This window comes from Danio rerio, chromosome 19 (genome assembly GCF_052040795.2).
Source record: "Danio rerio strain M-AB ecotype USA chromosome 19, GRCz13ab, whole genome shotgun sequence".
Classification (NCBI taxonomy): Eukaryota; Metazoa; Chordata; class Actinopteri; order Cypriniformes; family Danionidae; genus Danio; species Danio rerio.
The window spans coordinates 16,382,865-16,401,896 of NC_141039.2; the positions used below are offsets into that span (position 1 = coordinate 16,382,865).

General features: G+C 33.9%; 2 protein-coding genes across 20 annotated transcripts in view; both read right to left on the reverse strand.

Annotated features, from left to right (window-relative positions):
* Positions 1-19,032, reverse strand: part of LOC147839576 (uncharacterized) — an 846,284-nt gene that overhangs the window by 133,319 nt on the left and 693,933 nt on the right. The gene's annotated exons all lie outside the window — the stretch shown is intronic.
* phactr4a (phosphatase and actin regulator 4a) overlaps positions 1-19,032 on the reverse strand; it is an 87,349-nt gene that overhangs the window by 54,720 nt on the left and 13,597 nt on the right. For 15 of the 19 annotated variants that reach the window (XR_015516113.1, XR_015516108.1, XR_015516115.1 and 12 more), the window contains exon 2: positions 5,968-6,015. Coding sequence is in view for 10 of the 19 variants with exons in the window: in XM_087294861.1 (XP_087150987.1) it covers positions 5,968-5,980 (13 nt within the window). In the remaining 9 variants the exon portion in view is untranslated. Of the gene's footprint in view, positions 1-3,893; positions 4,027-5,967; positions 6,016-19,032 lie in introns of those variants that run through there. The other 4 variants (XM_087294856.1, XM_087294851.1, XM_087294853.1 and 1 more) reach the window with 2 other exon arrangements.

A 19,032-nucleotide genomic window follows, 5' to 3' on the forward strand; every position in this document is an offset into this window, starting at 1 on the left:
ATGTTATGATAGCTGTTTTAACATTAAGTTATGATCCAATAGCCTCGTTACAGTTATGAAATAGTTTATTAACAAGCAAGAAATGTTCAGAGGCCAATTACATAACCACATTGAAATGGTCTATAAAATATTAGTGTTAAGAGAAAGTCTAACTGTAAAGCAGATATAAACTAAGTCTGAGAGAACACAGGTCTTTATATGATATTCTGCCAGCAGCAGAAAACTAATGATTTACATGAGCGCCACCTAAAGGATATAATGTGTTATTGAAATTATTGAAGTCAAAAGTACAAATCTGCCTTAAATCATTATAATGTTTTATTGATTGATTAAAATCATTGTGGAAAGAACATCAATAAAAATAAATCAATGAAATGCCTTTTATTTGTAATAAATAATTTACAGTATTATTTGAAACAGGAATTATTGTACGCTAAACAGGAATTATTGTACGCTAAAATAACATACAAGAATATACTCCATAATAAAAGTCTAAAACCCCTAATCTAAATGTTTTTGAATCAAGAGAAATTGAAAACACAGTCAAAATCAATAACTCTCAATCAATAACTCTGCGTCTTTCTTTCTGTCTGTGTGTTTGTGTATTATACAGACCATTTTTTATTTATAAATGTTTTTTGTTTTTTTTATCTGCAACTAATAATAATAAAGTTTTTATATACAGATAAAAGACAAGACTTAATTTTGTATCTAAAGAACAAGTGCCAAAGCAGTTTAGATTGGGGCCAATTCAGTAGATAATACATTTTGCATGCTGTAATATGTAAACTTTCAGTTTCTAAAAAACAACTGACAGTACATATTCGAATTTCTTAAATTGATTGTTTCAAATAACCTCTTATTATAACCTACTTATAGCAATTTACACACCATATTAAGTAATTGCTATAGCAAGGACACAAGTTATCTGCTTAAAATTGAACATAGCCATCAAAAAAAAAAAAAAAAAAAAAATAGGAATATTTAAACAAGCCAACAGAAATTGTTTGGCTACATCTAATTAGTATCAATTGGATACACAGGGGTAGTTTAAATCATTGCTAACCAGATTGAAAGGAAATGTAGTCAATCTGAATAAAAAGTGAAACTAACAATTTTTGCGCATGCACAGTGGCGTAAATGTAACACAGAAAATAAAGATGCTGTAGGTGTTGGTGATTGTAAAAGTGCCAGTAATTACTGTTTTTCTTTTCTTTTCCATACAGAAGCAGGGCAAAGGGCTGAACATCTGTTTCATTTGCACTGTGAGCTGAATGATGTTCAACTTCAAAGAAATCCCAAATATGAGCTCCCCGCCCAATCATAGAGGAGCAGAGGTGGGACAAATACCACAAAGACTGACTGTCACTATACCTCATGCTCAGCAAATGATAAATAGGGGATTGTTTTATATTTAGGTATATTTATATTTAACGTTTAGGTATTAAAAAAAAAAACATCTCTAACAAAACACACTTGCTAAAATACAAACAATTACTGTAAGTGTTCATGCTAAATTGAGTTTAATTTTTTAATTATTAAAATTTATTGCTTACAATCCTACAAAATTTTGTTTAAATGCTACTTGTGGCAAAGTATAAAAGATGAAAATTAATTGTATTTAAATTTAAACTGTACATTTATTCAATATATTTTAAAAGACTGTCCTTAGTGCTTAAAAAAATGTTATATTACTAAAAATAAAGATGTATTAATCCTATTTTTGATTAAAAAAATCTCTTTACATTTTCCCTCATATACACAGATTACCGAAAAAAAATGTTTCTGAATGTAATTATTATTATTATTAGTAGTAGTAGTAGTAGTAGTAGTAGTAGTAGTAGTAGTAGTAGTAGTAGTAGTACTATTATTATTAATAATATTGTCATTCATAATAACAACAACAACAACAACAAAAACAACAACAATAATAATAATAATAATAAATTAAATACACACATAAATAAACAAACAAATAAACAGAAAACTAAAATGAATATGTGAAAAATCCATCAAGCTACAGTCTTATCTACATAGCTACATTTGGCTATAGTGTCAGGAATAATACAATGACCTTTAGATCCTGATAAAGTGTCAGTGACGTGGTTTCATGCAGTGTGTTCCAGTTATTCACCCAAGATACAGTCGAGTGTATTAAACAAACACAACTACCAGTATGCGACTGTCCCAGCATTAGACACAACACCGCATCTCTGTTCTTTCTCTTTATCTACTCTCTCTCTTTCTTGCCCTCTCAACCCAACACGAGGACAAGTGTCACAGGAAGAAAACACTGAGGTGAGTAAATCCAATCAAGGAAATCTCTTGGACTTTTTCCAGATCACAGCAAAATCCCATGTAAATAAAGAGCAATTCCAGTTCCTGGCACAGTCCCTGGCTTCCACGACTTTCACGACAATGATACTATATTGTTATGCATGTACAGTGCTCACCATAATTGAGTTCATCCCATTTTGAAAATAAATATTTTATCCATTTCTCAGTAAATATAGACAATGTATTTTGGTGCATTTAAACAAAACAGATTTATTAAACAGATTGATTTAGTCAAATAATATTTTAGTCACCAAATATATTTAGAAATTGAAAGATAATGCAATTCAATTCAAGCAAAATATTGCAAAAAAAAAATAAAAAATACAACTTACAAAATTTCTACTAAATTTTTCACTTGTTTTGCTTCCCTTGATTTTTCCTCTTTGTTAAATTTGTATATATTATTTTTCTATAAGATATAAATTTGGCTGTACTAGTTTTAGGACCGTTGTCGTAATTATTTTGTTAGATAAATTCCAGATTTGGCTTCAGTACTGACTAATCTAATGTAAATGCACAAATATAACATTGTATAGCTACCTATTAAAAATATGAATTTAAAAGATAGATTTGTGAGGGGTGTACTTATATTTGCTGAGCACTGTGTGTACGTACCTGTATGCATGTAAGCATTTATTTATTAATTAATTAATTAATTAATTTATTTATTTATTTAATTACTAATTTATCTAAGTTAGAACAAGACAGCAGATTATAAGACAGGAATACCATGGCATTTTTTTTCAGGCAAATTTTTAAATTAAAAGTTAAAGTCAAGTATAAATAATATATATTTATAAAAAAAAAGAGAGCATAAATAGTAATATGAAAGCATTAATAACATGCTGACAACAAACATTTAACATTGAGCAATTTGAAAGCATGTGAACAGCCTTAATAGCATGGGTGTAGGATGAGAGTAGTTATGAACCATTACCAATTAAAGGTTTGGTTTAGTTAAGGTTTGTTGAAGGAAGTATAACGCTCATGACATGACCAATATATTTATTTGTACAAAAATTATAATTGTCTTTATTATCAACATTAAAAAACACTGTGCTTTTTGACTATTTATTTATTTATTTCTAGAAAAAAGCATTATTTTTATTTATTTCTAAAAAAAGCATTATTTAAACAAAAAATATTATTATTAGTGTTATTAAGATTTTCTTCTTTATTTTTTTTTTTATTGAAATCTTTACTAAATATGAAGGCCTTCACTTATATTTTATTATAAACTCAGGTTAGATTGACTTAATGCATCCCTTATGAATATGAATGTTTAATGTTGAATCTTAATGTTTAAAAAGATGTAAACAAGAATTTCATTAATGCGTAATAATTACATACATAAAAAAATAATATTATCAATTTAAAATAATAACCTAATATCTCAAGGACAACCAGCCACTACCAACAAACCATAATGACTGCTTGTATTTTCAAATGCACTATACTTGTCACAGAGTAAAGCTCTTGACCTTCAACTGTAGACAACAAATAATTAACTCTACTTTTCAACTTCTCAAAGGTATCAAACTGAAAGTATTTCCTACCTGATGAGACGGACTCCTCTTCAATAGAGTTACTCTGTTTTTCCATAAACGACAATTCCTCACAGAAAAGCACAGCTACAGTGTGGCTAGTGAAACGCTCTGAGTTTCACCTGTGGGTGTGTCGAGCAACTAAAGCGTGATCGGATATCTAAATCCAGAGCCAACACACCTATGAGTCACATGACCAACAATCTATAACATTCTTTATGACCTCACCAGTACATAACACATGAACGCTGATATCACCATTTACTTCCAGTCAAGAGCAAACCAGAACAGTGTTGACAAAGTGTTCTGACACTTTAAAATAATCATCTGAAGAGGACATTTATTAAAGTAATAGAGATGATTAAAAGGGATAATTTACCCAAAATTCAGTTTAATTATTATTTACACTTAATCCCCGAATTTTTCAAAGGGGAGCATTGCATGTGTTAGAGAGAAAAGCTAAGTTCATTCAAACCTATTTTAGATACTTTCTTGTTGAAAACAAATTAAAATATTTTAAGTAATGCTGATAGCCAGAACTCATTAATGCCCAGAGTATTTAGTATAAATATCCAAAGTGCTTTTTTTCCTACTATGGAAGTTGATTGGTGCCCGCAACCAGCATTCTTCAAAATATCATCGATTGTGTTTCACAGAAGAACAAATAAAATTTTTTAAAACCACAGAGAGAATAGATCATGAGGTTATTTTCATTTTGGGGTGACCTACCCCTTTAACAATCATCAATAACAAAAAAAACCTAAACAAAAGCATTGTTAGACCTACCTGAAAAACTGATTTCAGCTGTTTAGTTATTAGGGGTGTCACGATTTCGATTTTTAATCGAAATCGATCGAAATTTATGCTCAATTTCGATTATCGAATCAAAAAATAGAATTGTCGATGCTGCCACACCCCCATGTCACGTCAGCTTGGCTTGCCAAGCGGGAAAAAACAGGCTTGTTGAAGTGCCTGTTAAACTGCAGATGCAGGAGACCCGTCAACAGAACTTAAACCCTCTCCTCTTTCAATGAAGTCGCAGGTGTGTAAGCATTTTGGATTTCCAGTGAGTTATGTTGACAACGTTCGTGTTGTCAACATAGTTTTGCAAGCTCTGCTATGTACGCATTACGTACGGTTCGTCCGATAGACAACACCGGCATCGCAATTCTCCGCCCGCCGTCTTTGTTTTTAAATGGCATTTTAGAACGACAACGATTTGACATCCACAATGGCGTGTAGCATTTCTGAGCAGCCCTCCTACCTCTCTACCTCTAAAAATGCACATCACGTGACCACACAGACACAGACGCATACACAGCCATGCGCTCGAGAGAGTAGGTCCAGGCAGTCAGAGGACTGCTTCAATCTTTCACTCACTTGTACTTAGTCATTTTAGCGAACACCTCAGATACTGTTGGCTGGTTCCTGTTGGTTGTGCGTCTTTTTTTCCGACGCCATTATAACGACACAGATCACTGCCTATTCACGAGTCTTGCAGAAAAAGTGATTGACAGGTGGTAATTATGTGTGTATCTTGCCTTTATTCATTTACTGTATGATTTGTTTATGGGTAAAACAAAGACCATGCAGGTCAGGTAGTTTAAACGGTAGGCTACAAATAATTAATTGGTCATTAATTAATTAATTATTCATAATCGAAAATCGAATCGAATCGTGACTTTAGAATTGAAAATGTAATCGAATCGAGGATTTGGAGGATCATGACACCCTTATTAGTTATTTTGTAATAATTTTGTAAAATAAATAAATGAATACATACATAATGTATTAAGGTTTTAAGTTGTATTTTGCCTAATGGTTTATTACTATTTGTTCACTTTTACTATAATGTTTTACTTTATACGAGTTAGATTGTTAATTCTCTAACACTAGAATTCAGAACTGCAAAATTTATTAGAACATTATATGACATGATTTAAAAAGATTTATAAAATAGAACAAAAAATGTGTCAGCTGCAGTCCTGAAACTTGATTGATTGATTGATTGATTGATTGATTGATTGATTGATTGATTGATTGATTGATTGATTGATTGATTGATTGGATTCATTCATTCATTTACCTCGGTTTTCCATTCCCAAGTCAAGAACGAAGCAGCAGGGAGAAGTTCCTGTGGAAATAAGAAACAGATTATTTGATTATTAACAAAAACTACATAAAATGTCACCAAAATGAAAACGATTAATATGTTTGCTTGTACTTTTTTTTCCCTCAAAGGGCTTTTTTACAAACATATTTAAATGTTGCATTTCAAAGCACAACAAAAGCAGTGCATTACTTAAGTAGGCTTCTGCTAAATTCAAACACATTCATATTATATTTTGAACAGCATAACAATTAGGAATGCAACCAATATAGATTTTGGTTGTACGATTACAGTCAAAAGAATAATCATGGTTTCACAGTTATCACGATTATTATGCATTTATTAAATTCAAAACACCACTTTTTTAGAAAATCACAAGAAAACTGCTTGTATTTTTAAGTGTTATTTATTGCTGCTCAGTAACTAAATACAGCACAAAATATTAATAAAAAACAAACAAAAAAAGTAAATTTTTATCTTTGGACTTAAAATAAATAAAGTGTTTGATTTTAACATGAGTGATAATTTTAACATTAAAACTAAATGACAGAACAATAAATAAATGAAAATAATATTTGTCTAATGTTAATTTAAGCTTTCTATTAGATAAGAATTTAAATGAACTGTTGATGCGAGCGGAGCCATCTCCTCTATCTTGTGTCTAGTTATGACCTCTCCCAAAAACCTCTGACTTCCGCAAATTCATACCGGCTTCGTGATCCCCCAAAATGAATTCAAATACCTAAAAATCATAGCAATGAGAGTGAATGAGCAAGTGAACAGATCACGAGAGGCGCAGTGATGGTCTAAACATTACATTTGATAGGTTAAATGTATAGAGCAGTAAAGATATCGCGAGTGCAAATCCCCACTCTCTCTCTCTCTCTCTCTCTCTCTCTCTCTCTCTCTCTCATTGAGGAATCTGCTGTCAATAGTTGGAGACGGGCAAAATATTGGAATGGTCCTGCATGTATTTAGGCTTTTTTTTTTACATATAACAACTGAAAGTTCTGTGTTTTTGACAATATTACAAATTCACTAAAAGCTGGCTGGAATTATAAGATAAAACTTTTTTTAATATAAATATTTTAATAATATAACTTCATGTAACACACTCATTGCTATAAGTAGTTCATAAGCCTATTTTCTTTTAGTAAACAAGTATTAGATTTATAGATGTGCATTTTATCTCATTTTCATCATTTGCAATGTTTCCAAATTGCATCGTTTGTCATTTTTTTGTGGCGCTTCATTCTGCTTTGGTGACCCCTGATAAATAAGGCACTAAGCTGAAGTAAAATGAATAGATTAATTATTTTCTGTAAACTGCTTCTGTCCATGACATGTTCAAGTCTAATTTTTTATAAGAGACATGTTTAATAAATGTCTCAATAAATGGGCCAGACATTTCTGACTTTCCATACCAAGAGGAATGAAAAGTGGAAAAGTCCTTCCAGAAGCCCATAAAGATACATTCCAGTGACAAAAGATGAATAAGAAAAGATATACGTAAAATAAATGTTAATTTATCATTTACACACGGTTGTACAGTTCAAATAGTTGTTCAGTTATTTACTGCTGTCATTTAAAGACCATGACATGGCGTTTCATTGATCAAATTGTGATCTTTATTTTAAGCAAAAAAAAAATAATTGTGATTCCTATTTTAGCCAGAATCACGCAGCCCAATAGCCTTCTCTGAAAACAAACAACAAAAGCAGAAGGCAAAGCCCTGGAGGTTTTTTTTTTTTGTGAGGACCTGATGACAACATTAATGTACACATTACATGGCAATATACCAAATAAATAAATAAGACATTAAACATTTAAATGATTTGTTTTTTGTTTGAGTAAGTAAATAGGCAGTGAAGAGTGATATGAATGATGAAGACAGATGTGATGATGTGTTGCCTGTAAATACAGTAAGTGAAATCTAATTAAATTTAAACAACATACTCTTTCATGATGTATTGATGCCAACGCATGGAGGAAAAAAACAAACTGGAAACAAACTGTCCTGACACCTACTATGGATTAAAAATAAGATGTTGTGAGGAACACTAAATCACAGATAAGTCATTAAAACCATTTATATAACGATGATTAACATACCACTTCCTTAGGGTCAAAACTATATAGCAATTATTAGCAGAAAGAAAGAAAGAAAGAAAGAAAGAAAGAAAGAAAGAAAGAAAGAAAGAAAGAAAGAAAGAAAGAAAGAAAGAAAGAAAGAAAGAAAGAAAGAAAGAAAGAAAGAAAGAAAGAAAGAAAGAAAGAAAGAAAGAAAGAAAGAAAAATGTTTGTTTTTTAATTGGTCATTTTGTTGTTTATTACTAGTTATCTGAAACAGCTTGTATTGTGTAATATGTCATGTAAATAACTCGGATGACATGACTGCATACTCAGCACTACACAAAATACCTTTAACAAACTAAGCGAGTTACATAATTGTGGAGTTTTTCAAAGAATGGCTGCTTCCTTAACCGCCTTCATACAATACTCATACAATTAGTAATATACAATACTTCCTCATTTAATCCGTACAGTAGTGCATGTACATGTATGAGCAGTTGTTGGTTGAATTCAGATTTGTTTATATTTATAATTCAATTACCCATTGAATTGTGTGTTATTAACATCTACACCTACCCCAACCCTAAACCCAATAATTACAGTGGCATGGGTGTTACCATAGTGGGTGTTACAATGACCACTATATATTGGATCTGATCCAGTACGTCATTGTCATAGAATCAGAAGGTTCATACTGACCATATTTGGAAGTGTCGTGAATATGAATGAGCTGTGCACTGACTTGCAAGCTTCTCTCTCTCACTCTCTCTTTCTCTTTCACTTTCACTCTCTTTATTTCTCTATTTCTCTATTTCTCTCTCTCTCTCTCTCTCTCTCTCTCTCTCTCTAATATAAACTTATAAACTTGTCATTGTTGTCTCACAAGGAAACGTTGTGGCTTATTAAAGGCAGTCTCAAATGTGAATATTAAAACTCCCAGCATAATCTGTGAATCACGCAACAGTCTGCTTGTTCTGATGGGCCTATTTCCCAGGGTTTTACACATGCAGAACCTACATGACAACAGAGAAATAGGACTGGGCGGGCGATATGACTCTAATTATTATTACCACGGAAACATTATGTCCAGTATTATAGAATAAAACCAAAGATTAAAACCTGTTCAGGTGCAAACATCCACCGCTGTCAGCAAAAGGTTCATAAAGCTTTTTAGCTTTTGTGTGGATAATGTTGGCATCCAGTGTAATGTTCTTTTGCCTGCAGTCACTGATCCACAAAACTAAAGCAGACTCCATCCTTAAGGGGGTCACACACCGTATGCGCCCTGCAAATGACAGCTGGAAGTAACACACCGGACGCGCTCATTCGCATGTTACTTAATATAAAATTATTGAGATGGCACTTTGTGGCGCGGCAGAAACATGAACCGTGTTCTGAGTCGCTGGTGTGCGTATCGTAGAAACCTGTGTTTACAATTCTACAATGCATGTCGCGGCACATCTAGTGTGCGACCTCCTTTACGATAGTCTTGCTGTGGACAGTTACAAACTGAGACTACTTTTTGCAGTCTTCTTGGAACTCACACTGCTAGCGTTTGAAGATTTACGTTAATTTGGCAAGCTGAACGCATTCTGTACTGTACAGGAGACACGGAGATTGTTAACAGTGGTCTACAGCCAAACATGAAGCAGAACAAATTGTCAAATTGTCACAAAAAAATCTATAAAACTGCAAGGATACGAAAGGTGAATCGCGTAAAAGTGAAGTACCACAAAATGTAAATTAGTGGGTGTTGCCAACTCGCATGAAGCATGTGTAAGGCTGAGAAAGATACTCCAGTCCATGGGAGACAGTTAGAGGTCTCAAAATAATTGTTTCTTTGATGCACTGTAATGCAGATGATTCAGATCAGTAATATCATAACTGGTTATCCTAAAATTATTTACCTCATATGTGCTAAGTCACGGTACCTTGCTAGGGTGAGGGAGGTAAGTGCGAGTAATTAAAACTACATAAAAAGCAGACAACTGTGCACAATTCACTACTTGTGAGTTTGCTGGGAAAATCTTTCATTGACACTGAAGTTTTGTTAGATACAAAAAGAGTGTTTTCTTTAAGCAGGTAAAATTAAGGTACAGTTCACATATAAAAATAAATAAATAAATAAATAAATAATGTACAGTTCATAGATCTGACAGCTTTTATTAAAAGACAATAAATTCAGACAATATTCTTGTGCTGTCCAAGTCAAAAATAAAATTGTGTATGGAAAGCATTGTCAATTGGTGATACGGCAAAAATACAATCTCTGTAATTATTTTCCATATTGGACGATAACGATATATATTTCAATATGAGTTGTTAATGCTTCCAGATTTAAAACAGAACCCCAACAATGACTAGCGCACAAAAATGAGAGACTCCATTAAATGGCATAACATATTTTCGACCAATACATTTTTGATGGCCGAAAATTCAGTACACCTCTAATATTAACAAACTTTTAGTTTCCCCATTGTAGTACATTTATACTGTGTGATTGGCTCTTAGATCAATATAGAGAAAAAAAAAAAAGTCCAGAGCTATGATTGTTATTGAGGAAAATTTTATTACAATTCGATTTAATATTGTTTATCAGCCCAGCCCTAATGTCAATGCACTATGATATTGAATTTAACCAAATCATTGACATGATCGTAACTGAACTGTGAGACCAGTGTAGGTTCACATTCACATTCCTAGAAGCAGTGTTGCCAATTGCTTTATATTTTTTTAACAAGAAGTCATCACTTAATATCAATATTTATTAGAGGTGTAACGATACACTCACATCATGATACAATGTGTATTACGATATGATGTTCACAATACAACATGTATCACTATTTTAAACAAAATATGTAAATGAAACTGAAATGCAAATACAACAAAATATTTGAAAAGTGTTAATTTTCATTGCACCTCTTTTGTCCATTTAAACAGACCCTTCTTCAAGAAAAAAAATAATAATAATAAGCCTGTCTTTGGAAAATAAAACAATTTTAAAACTTTTCAAATATTATTGAAACGAAAGAGACTAAATTTAGGGGCAAGTTAATGAAATAACTGTGCAAACAAAAAATATATATTAATGATTAAAAGTTAAGAAAATGAAAAATATATATAAAAAATACATTATAATGTGTGTTCAATCAGTCAAATATGATGCTTTGTGATATACAGTGCATCCGGGAAGTATTCGTAGTGCTTCACTTTTTAAACTTTTTTTTATGTTACAGCCCTATTTTAAAATAGATTAAATTCATATTTTAATTTCAAAATTCTACACATAATACCCCATAATGACAATGTGAAAAAAGCTTTTTCGAAATTGGTATTAAAAGTATTAAAAATAAAAACCTGAAAAATCGCATGTATTCCCACCCTTTGCTAAATACTTTGTTGATGCACCTTTGACAGCAAATACAGGCTCAAGTCTTTTTAAATATGATGCCACAAGCATGGCACATCAGTCTTTGGGAATTTTTGCCCGTTCCTCTTTTCTTTACCTAGTTGTTGTGAAGCTGGAAGATGAACCGTTTTCATTCCGAATGTCTCTGTACATTGCTGCATTCATCTTTCCCTTCTGAAAAGTCTTGCAAATTCTGCTGCTGATATACATTTCCACAGCATGATGCTGCTACCACCATGCTTAACTGTAGGGTATTGAGTGGTGCCAGGTTTTGTCCAAATGTAATGCCGGGCATTCACTCCAAAGAGTTCAACTTTAGTGCCATCAGACCAGAGAATTTAGATTCTTATGATCTGAAAGTCCTTCAGATGCCTTTTGGCAAATTCCAGGCGGTGAGTGGCTTTCTTCTGGCCACTCTACCTAACAGGCCTGATTGGTGGATTGCTGCACCAATGGTTGTCCTTCTGTAAGGTTCTCCTCTTTACACAGAAGAACGCTGGAGCTCAGACAGAGTGACCATCGGGTAATTAATTACCTCCCTGACTAAGGCCCTTCTTCCCTGATCACTCAGCTTAGATGGCCCAGCTCTAGGAAGAGTCGTGGTGGTTTCAAACATTTTCCCCTTACGGATGATGGAGGCCACTGTGCTCACTAGAACTTTCAGAGCAGCAGAATTTTTTCTGTAACCTTCCCCAGCCTTGTGCCTCCAGAAAATCATGTCTTAGAGGTCTACAGATAATTCCTTTGTCTTCATGTCTGGTTTGTGCTTTGACATGCACTGTCAACCCTGGGACCTTATATAGATAGATGCATGCCTTTTTAAATCATGTCAAATCAACTGGATTTACTACAGGTGAACTCCAATTAAGCTGCTGAAACATCTCAAGGATGATTAGTGGAAACAGAATGTACATGAGATCAATTTAGAGCTTCACGCAAAGGCTGTGAACCCTTATGTACATGCGATTTTTCAGCTTTTTATATTTAATAAATTTGCAACAATTTAAAAAAAAAAAAACTTTTTTTCACATTGTCATGTATTGTGGTCAGAATTGTGAGGAAATAAATTAATCGAATCCATTTTGGAATAAGGTTGTAACATAAAAAAAAATAAAATAAATGTGGGAAAACTGAAGCGCTATGAATACTTTCCAGATGCACTGTAGGTGTGAATGCTGAACATATGCTAACACTTTAACCTGAAAATGTTTTCACCAAAAGTTATATTTCCAGTTAATAATTTGAAGCAAAACAATACAAAGGCCAAGCTCTATTGCTGGCACAAATCCAGTGATAAAATATGATTGAAACAATCAGCACTTTGACAAAAGCAGCAGCGTAAAGTCGCTTACGGTTGCTCTTATTATAGTCCATTATGATACTTCTGCTTTTTCCTCTTCAAAAGAAAGTGGAACAAATGTCAGTTTTTGCTTCCCAGTAATCTTGCTAAATTTATTCAGACATGTTTTTTTTTTCTTTCTTTCCTGAAAGGATGTCATTTTGAATCAGCACTGAACTCATTATGTGGACAGTTTTTTTTCAATGGTTCGCTATTAGGCTTCCACTAATAAGCTTCTTTAAACAGAATGTCATCTCAGTTCTTTACCCTATACTGCTGGAGAAGCTTTACACACCAGCTCTAATGTGCACTGTGAACTCTGGGACAGCATATGTGAAATGTCCACTTGCACCCAGAGCAGGATAAAGGATAACATCTAATCTAGATCCCTCAACTGCACAAGCTGATTGAAGTGTCACACTGTCGCTATAGGACAGCTCTGATACTGGGTCACATATGATAAGGACAGCAGTCTCACTTATTATAGATCAACTGGGCTTATGACGGCATCAAATTTTCTTGTTGCAGTTAAATACTGAAGCTTTTATCACAATCTACATTATTTTCATAATAAGCGTAAAAGTTACTTTAATAGGTATAGTAACAAAAAATAATCTGTGTATTGTTTTGTTGTAAATATATACTACTGTTTATTCAACCCAAATTCCAAAAGAATAATACAGTGCGGTGGGTGACACTTTACAATAAAGTCTCATTATTAAACTACTTGTTGGTCAATGGATTCAAAGAGCTGATTCATTACAACAACCATGTTAGTATTAGTTAGAAAATTACAATTCTGTTTTATGTGTTATTCACTCAATTAAATAAACAGATTACAAAGTGTAATGATTATAACTCTGATTATAATCAGTTATTAGGCATTAACAAAAAAAAAAAAACATCAGAGAGCTAGGATTAATAAAAGTTAAATAAAGTTTTGTTAACTATTGGAGCCTTATTGCACAGTGTTAGCCAACCCTAAATAGTAAAATAATTTTATATCAACATTTCTGCATGTAGTAGGCCTGGGCGATATGGGCAAAAAATCATATCTCAGCATTTTTAGGAGGAATGACAGTATACAAGATATTTGTGGTATTTTCCCATAATTGGTTACTTGAGAGTTAAAGCCTTTATTAAAACTATCAAACACAGGGGTTTCCCTTCTTGTTTGCAAATAAACAGCTGCATAAAAAATAACAGCTGCACAAAATCTTTGATGAATAAAAGACAGTACAGGTTTTTCTCCTGCTTAAAACTATATGTTGAACAACATTAATTTAACAAAATCTTTGATAAATAAATACAGTACAGGATTTTTTTTCCTGCTTAACACTATAGACAGCACTACTGTGCTGTTGTGCAAATAGTAAAGTAAACAGAACCATAGAAAACAGTTGAAGTCAGAATTATTAGCCCCCTTTGATTTTTTTTGTTTTTTGTTTTTTAAATATTTCCCAAATGATGTTTAACAGAGCAAGGAAATTTTCACATCATCCATTCAGTCATTCATTCATTCATTCATTTTCTTGTCGGCTTAGTCCCTTTATTAATCCGGGGTCGCCACAGCGGAATGAACCGCCAACTTATCCAGCTAGTTTTTACGCAGCGGATGCCCTTCCAGCCCGCAACCCATCTCTGGGAAACATCCACACACACACACACTCATCCACAACGGACAATTTAGCCTACCCAATTCTCCTGTACCGCATGTCTTTGGACTGTGGGGGAAACCGGAGCACCCGGAGGAAACCCACACGAAGGCAGGAAGAACATGCAAAGTCAGAAACGCCACACAGAAAGTCACACAGAAACGCCAACTGAGCTTAGGTTCGAACCAGCGACCCAGCGACCTTCTTGCTGTGAGGCGACAGCACTAACTACTACCTACTATTTTCACATCATGTCTGATAATATTTTTTCTTCTGGAGAAAGTCTGATTTGTTTTATTTTGGCTAGATTAAAAGCAGTTTTTAATTTTTTAAACACCATTTTAAGGACAAAATTATTAGCCCCTTTAAGCCAAATATTTTTTCGATAGTCAACAGAATAAACCATCATTATACAATAACTTGCCTAATGACCTTAACCGCCCTAGTTAACCTAATTAACCTAGTTAAGCCTTTAAATATCACTTTAAGCTGTATAGAAGTGTCTTGAGAAATATCTAGTCAAATATTATTAACTGTCATGATGGCAAAGATAAAATAAATCAGTTATTACAGATGAGTTATTAAAACTATTCTGTTTAGAAATGTATTGAAAAAATCGTCGCTCAGTTAAACAAAAATTGGGGAAAAAATAAACATGGGGGCTAATAATTCTGACATCAACTGTAGCTACATCGTCAGAGCAAAAAGGAACACACTTAAATAAATAGTAACACAACAAAAAGTATTGTAGAATAGAAACGAAACACAGTCAATGTAAATATGAAACAGTATTTTATGTCACAATTAGATTGTTGTTATAAGTTATCCTGTATACCACAGTTGTGTGATTCATAAACAACTAAATCAGCTTTATATGTTTTTTTTAGTTACACATTAACATCTATGTATTGTGCACAATCATTAGACAGTGCACATATCAAAGATATCTAAACATAAGTCTTTCACTCCATGTAAAAAATCCTATACTTTTTCTATTGTTTTGTTTTGCGCATGTGCGCTATATTCTGTGTAATATTTAAGCCAACAAAAGCCTTGAAGGTAGACTATTACAGGGCACTGGAATGTTGTCATGTAGACCTATTATATCCGAAATGTTCTGAAGCCATTTTATAGTTTCATGTGAAGTACAGATAAATATTCAAGTGGTTAAATTCATGTTTAGTTCAGCTCTTCCTGCCGCTGCGCCTGTCAATCATACTCCATTCATCCAACTCTCCAAGACTATTTGTTCCTGTTGGTTTTAATTATAAATTAGAAAAGGCACATCATGATTTAGAAACAGCAATAAACTCCTTGTTGCAGGTAAAAATTAACTAAACTAGCAAAACTAAATGCATTTCTCCACTGATTATTTAAACTAATAGAAACAAATAGTCTTGGCGAAAGATTTTTGTGTTGTCATAAACGTCTGCAGCACGCAGCTAAAAATTTTGAATGAATGAATGAAGAATGTTTGACAGGCGCAGGGGAGGTTCCTTTAGGGTTAACGACAAGTTCGACAACTACAAACCTTTCTCTTCCGAGAGCACATTAACCAGGTTAACAAAACCAACACCGTCTGCGCCAGTGGTGTAGTGGTTAGTGCGTCGACACATGCACGCTGACCCGGGTTCGATTCCGCCTCGCGGTCCTATGCCGATCCTTCCCCTCTCTCTGCTCCCCATGCTTTCCTGTCAATTCTCTCTACTGTCCTATTAAAAATAAAGGTGAAAACCCCGGAAGAAACAAAAAACAAAAAAACAACACCACCTGTAAAAGCACTTTCTCTCCCTCTCTCCGCTAAATGACTAAATGTAAATTTAAATAAATAATTTAAGTGTGCCAGTGAACTGCCTTCTGCCTTCAGCTTTTCTGATCTCTGTTAAGATTTCTATTATAGAGCTTGTAGTATAAAGTTGTTGCAGTGTGCTTTGTATGCAAATCTGGAGAGGCTGAACTAAAACAAAATGGTATGAAGTTTTTTGCTATAATTTTATTCAAATGTGGCTGCCGAGCACCCACCTTTAAGGAATTGCAATAAGCTTAGGATGTAAGTTTGTTACTTTCATCAAGGTGCGCAACTTGCGTGCACAAATAAGGAGCAACACGCAAATGGTGTGCAAGTGGTGCGCACATGACGCGCTCACATTTTTCAGGTGCACCAAGTAGAAAACATCTCAACTTTCCAGAATACTGCTAGCGCATGGCAATTTAATACAACTAGAACTAACCAATCTGCTTTACACTTTTTTAGTATGGGGAAATTATGTCATTTAACTTCATAATGTTTTATTTGACATGACTGATCTTCAATGTATTTGAATAATGATTGGTTCCTTTACTTGAAAGCTCAGATTTCTCCCAAACTTCATTTCTCTCTCTCTCTCTCTCTATCACACACTGTGGATTAAGGTTGTGATGATAAGGAAATTTCCCCACCGGTTAATCGACATGTGAGAACACCAGTAATACCGGTATCACCTTGGGGATTTTCTCATTTCCTCTTTATTTCTGCTTTAAAACAGCTTATAAATGTGTGCTTATTATACTTTTACTTTCAGTTTTGCGGGAATTGCCAATATGTGCTGCATAAGGGCGCTATAGCCTACACTACACAGTATACACTAGCAAGATGACAAGACTGCTGAACTCCACGGGACCAGTTTTTTTTTGTTTTGCTATTTGCTTGTTGTTCCTTTTTAAAATAACTTTTATTTGTAAAATCTCTCAAGTAAATATTGGCAATCTGGTAACATAATATCCCTCAGAGATATTGGAGTTCAATAATTAGGTGCGCAGTATGACTACTGACCAACACCTCCCTGTAAGTTTACACACTGCATAGATTAGAGCTCTGGTGTATTTCCAGTGCATGTTTTAGGGTGCTTTCACACCTGTGAATTGATTCAGTTGTTCCAAAACAGAGATTACAAATGTTATATTGTTGCTCTTTGCTCTGAAAAAGCGGTTCGCTTTCACACTGCAGAGTTTCTAATCGGACCAAAAGAGCTAAAACAAGTCACATGTGAGTAAACTCTCCTCACATTGGTCAGAGTTTCAGGGATTATTTTGCGGAGTCCCGCTCAGCTGTCAGGAGAGGTGGTGGTTTGGTGGTGTTTGACAAGGTGCGCGCCACGAGTCTGAAGAGTGAGGAGAGATGTGGTGGGGAGGGGTGAGAAGAGTGTGTGACGTAGTATATTTGAGGACTGGGAGGGAGACACGAGATAACCAGGAGATTATCACATTGTTTGCGGGTATCCGGAGACTCGCGAAACTTCCCGGCCTTCTCATAATTCTCTCTTCATGTAGTTGTATGCCTATTAAATATCCATGAAACACAGTGATACAACCACGCTCGGATCGTATCGCTTTCTCACTGCATTCGATCCGCTCAAGAGTTCGTTTTAATCGAGCCGAGACCACCTCATTCAAGTGTTCTCAGAGCGATTGATTTGGCGCGAATCCGAGAGCGATTGGTGGTTTCACATATGCCAAACGAAACGCGCTAACTGGGTAAACGAGACAGGTTACGAAAAAAAAGTGTAGATGTGAAAGCACCCTTAAATGACTTGCCTATTGGCAGCGTATATAACCACTAAGCTCAAATAGACTGAGCATATTTTTATTCATATTAAAACACATTAATACAAACTAGCCACCCTTTGATTTATTTTACTTTTTTTGTTTCTGTATATTTTTATCAAACGAAAAAATGTAATGAATGGTTTATTTTGGTTTTCATTTTATTGGAATTAATATAATTATTAGACGACACAACTTCTACATAACATTGGCTCTGATTGCGTTTTTACAGATATCCTACAGATAGACTTTTTGGCTCAAAGACATTTATGCCTGTTCATTTTAGTGCTGTATTTTGACAGATTTCGCAAAGGCTTCAGCTATTCTACCTGTCAGCTGGTACCGGCCTCAGTTTTGCAACTTGACTTGTGTGGCGTCTGTATCAATGGATGACAGCGAGAGAGAGAGATAAGATCAGATTCATTGTGTGGCTGCACGTCACAGTTACTTTACTACAATTTTTTAATATTGGCTTATCTAAATTAAATTTTCATTTGATTAAAAGCTGAAGTATTGCCAGACAGACAATGCAACTTTTGTTTTTTGAAGAGAGCGGCTTTATTGATAAAAGATGCACACACATACATACTGGATACACTCTTGTAGGCCTATTCATTATTGATTTTAATTTTTTTTACATTAAATGCATAATAATCAAGTGCAAAAAAGAACAGCTGAACTTCGGAAAAATTGATCACTATGGTTGCTGCGATGGTTGCTTTGTTTCTCTGCAGTTGGCTTATTAATGGCGTGGCATTGCTAAATCACTCGTTTTAAAAACTAATTTTTTTTTTTTTTTAAAGATTATTTATTATTAAACATTGTGAGATGATGGTCACATGACTTTTTAAAATGAGAGTATGCCAAGCGTATTCATGGCTATTAATCTTATCTACCTGCAACCCACCCAGAACAAATCAAGTAGGCATAGGTGCGTTGAAGGTGCGTACAAATTAGTTGAGTTTCCTCCAGATGCTGCC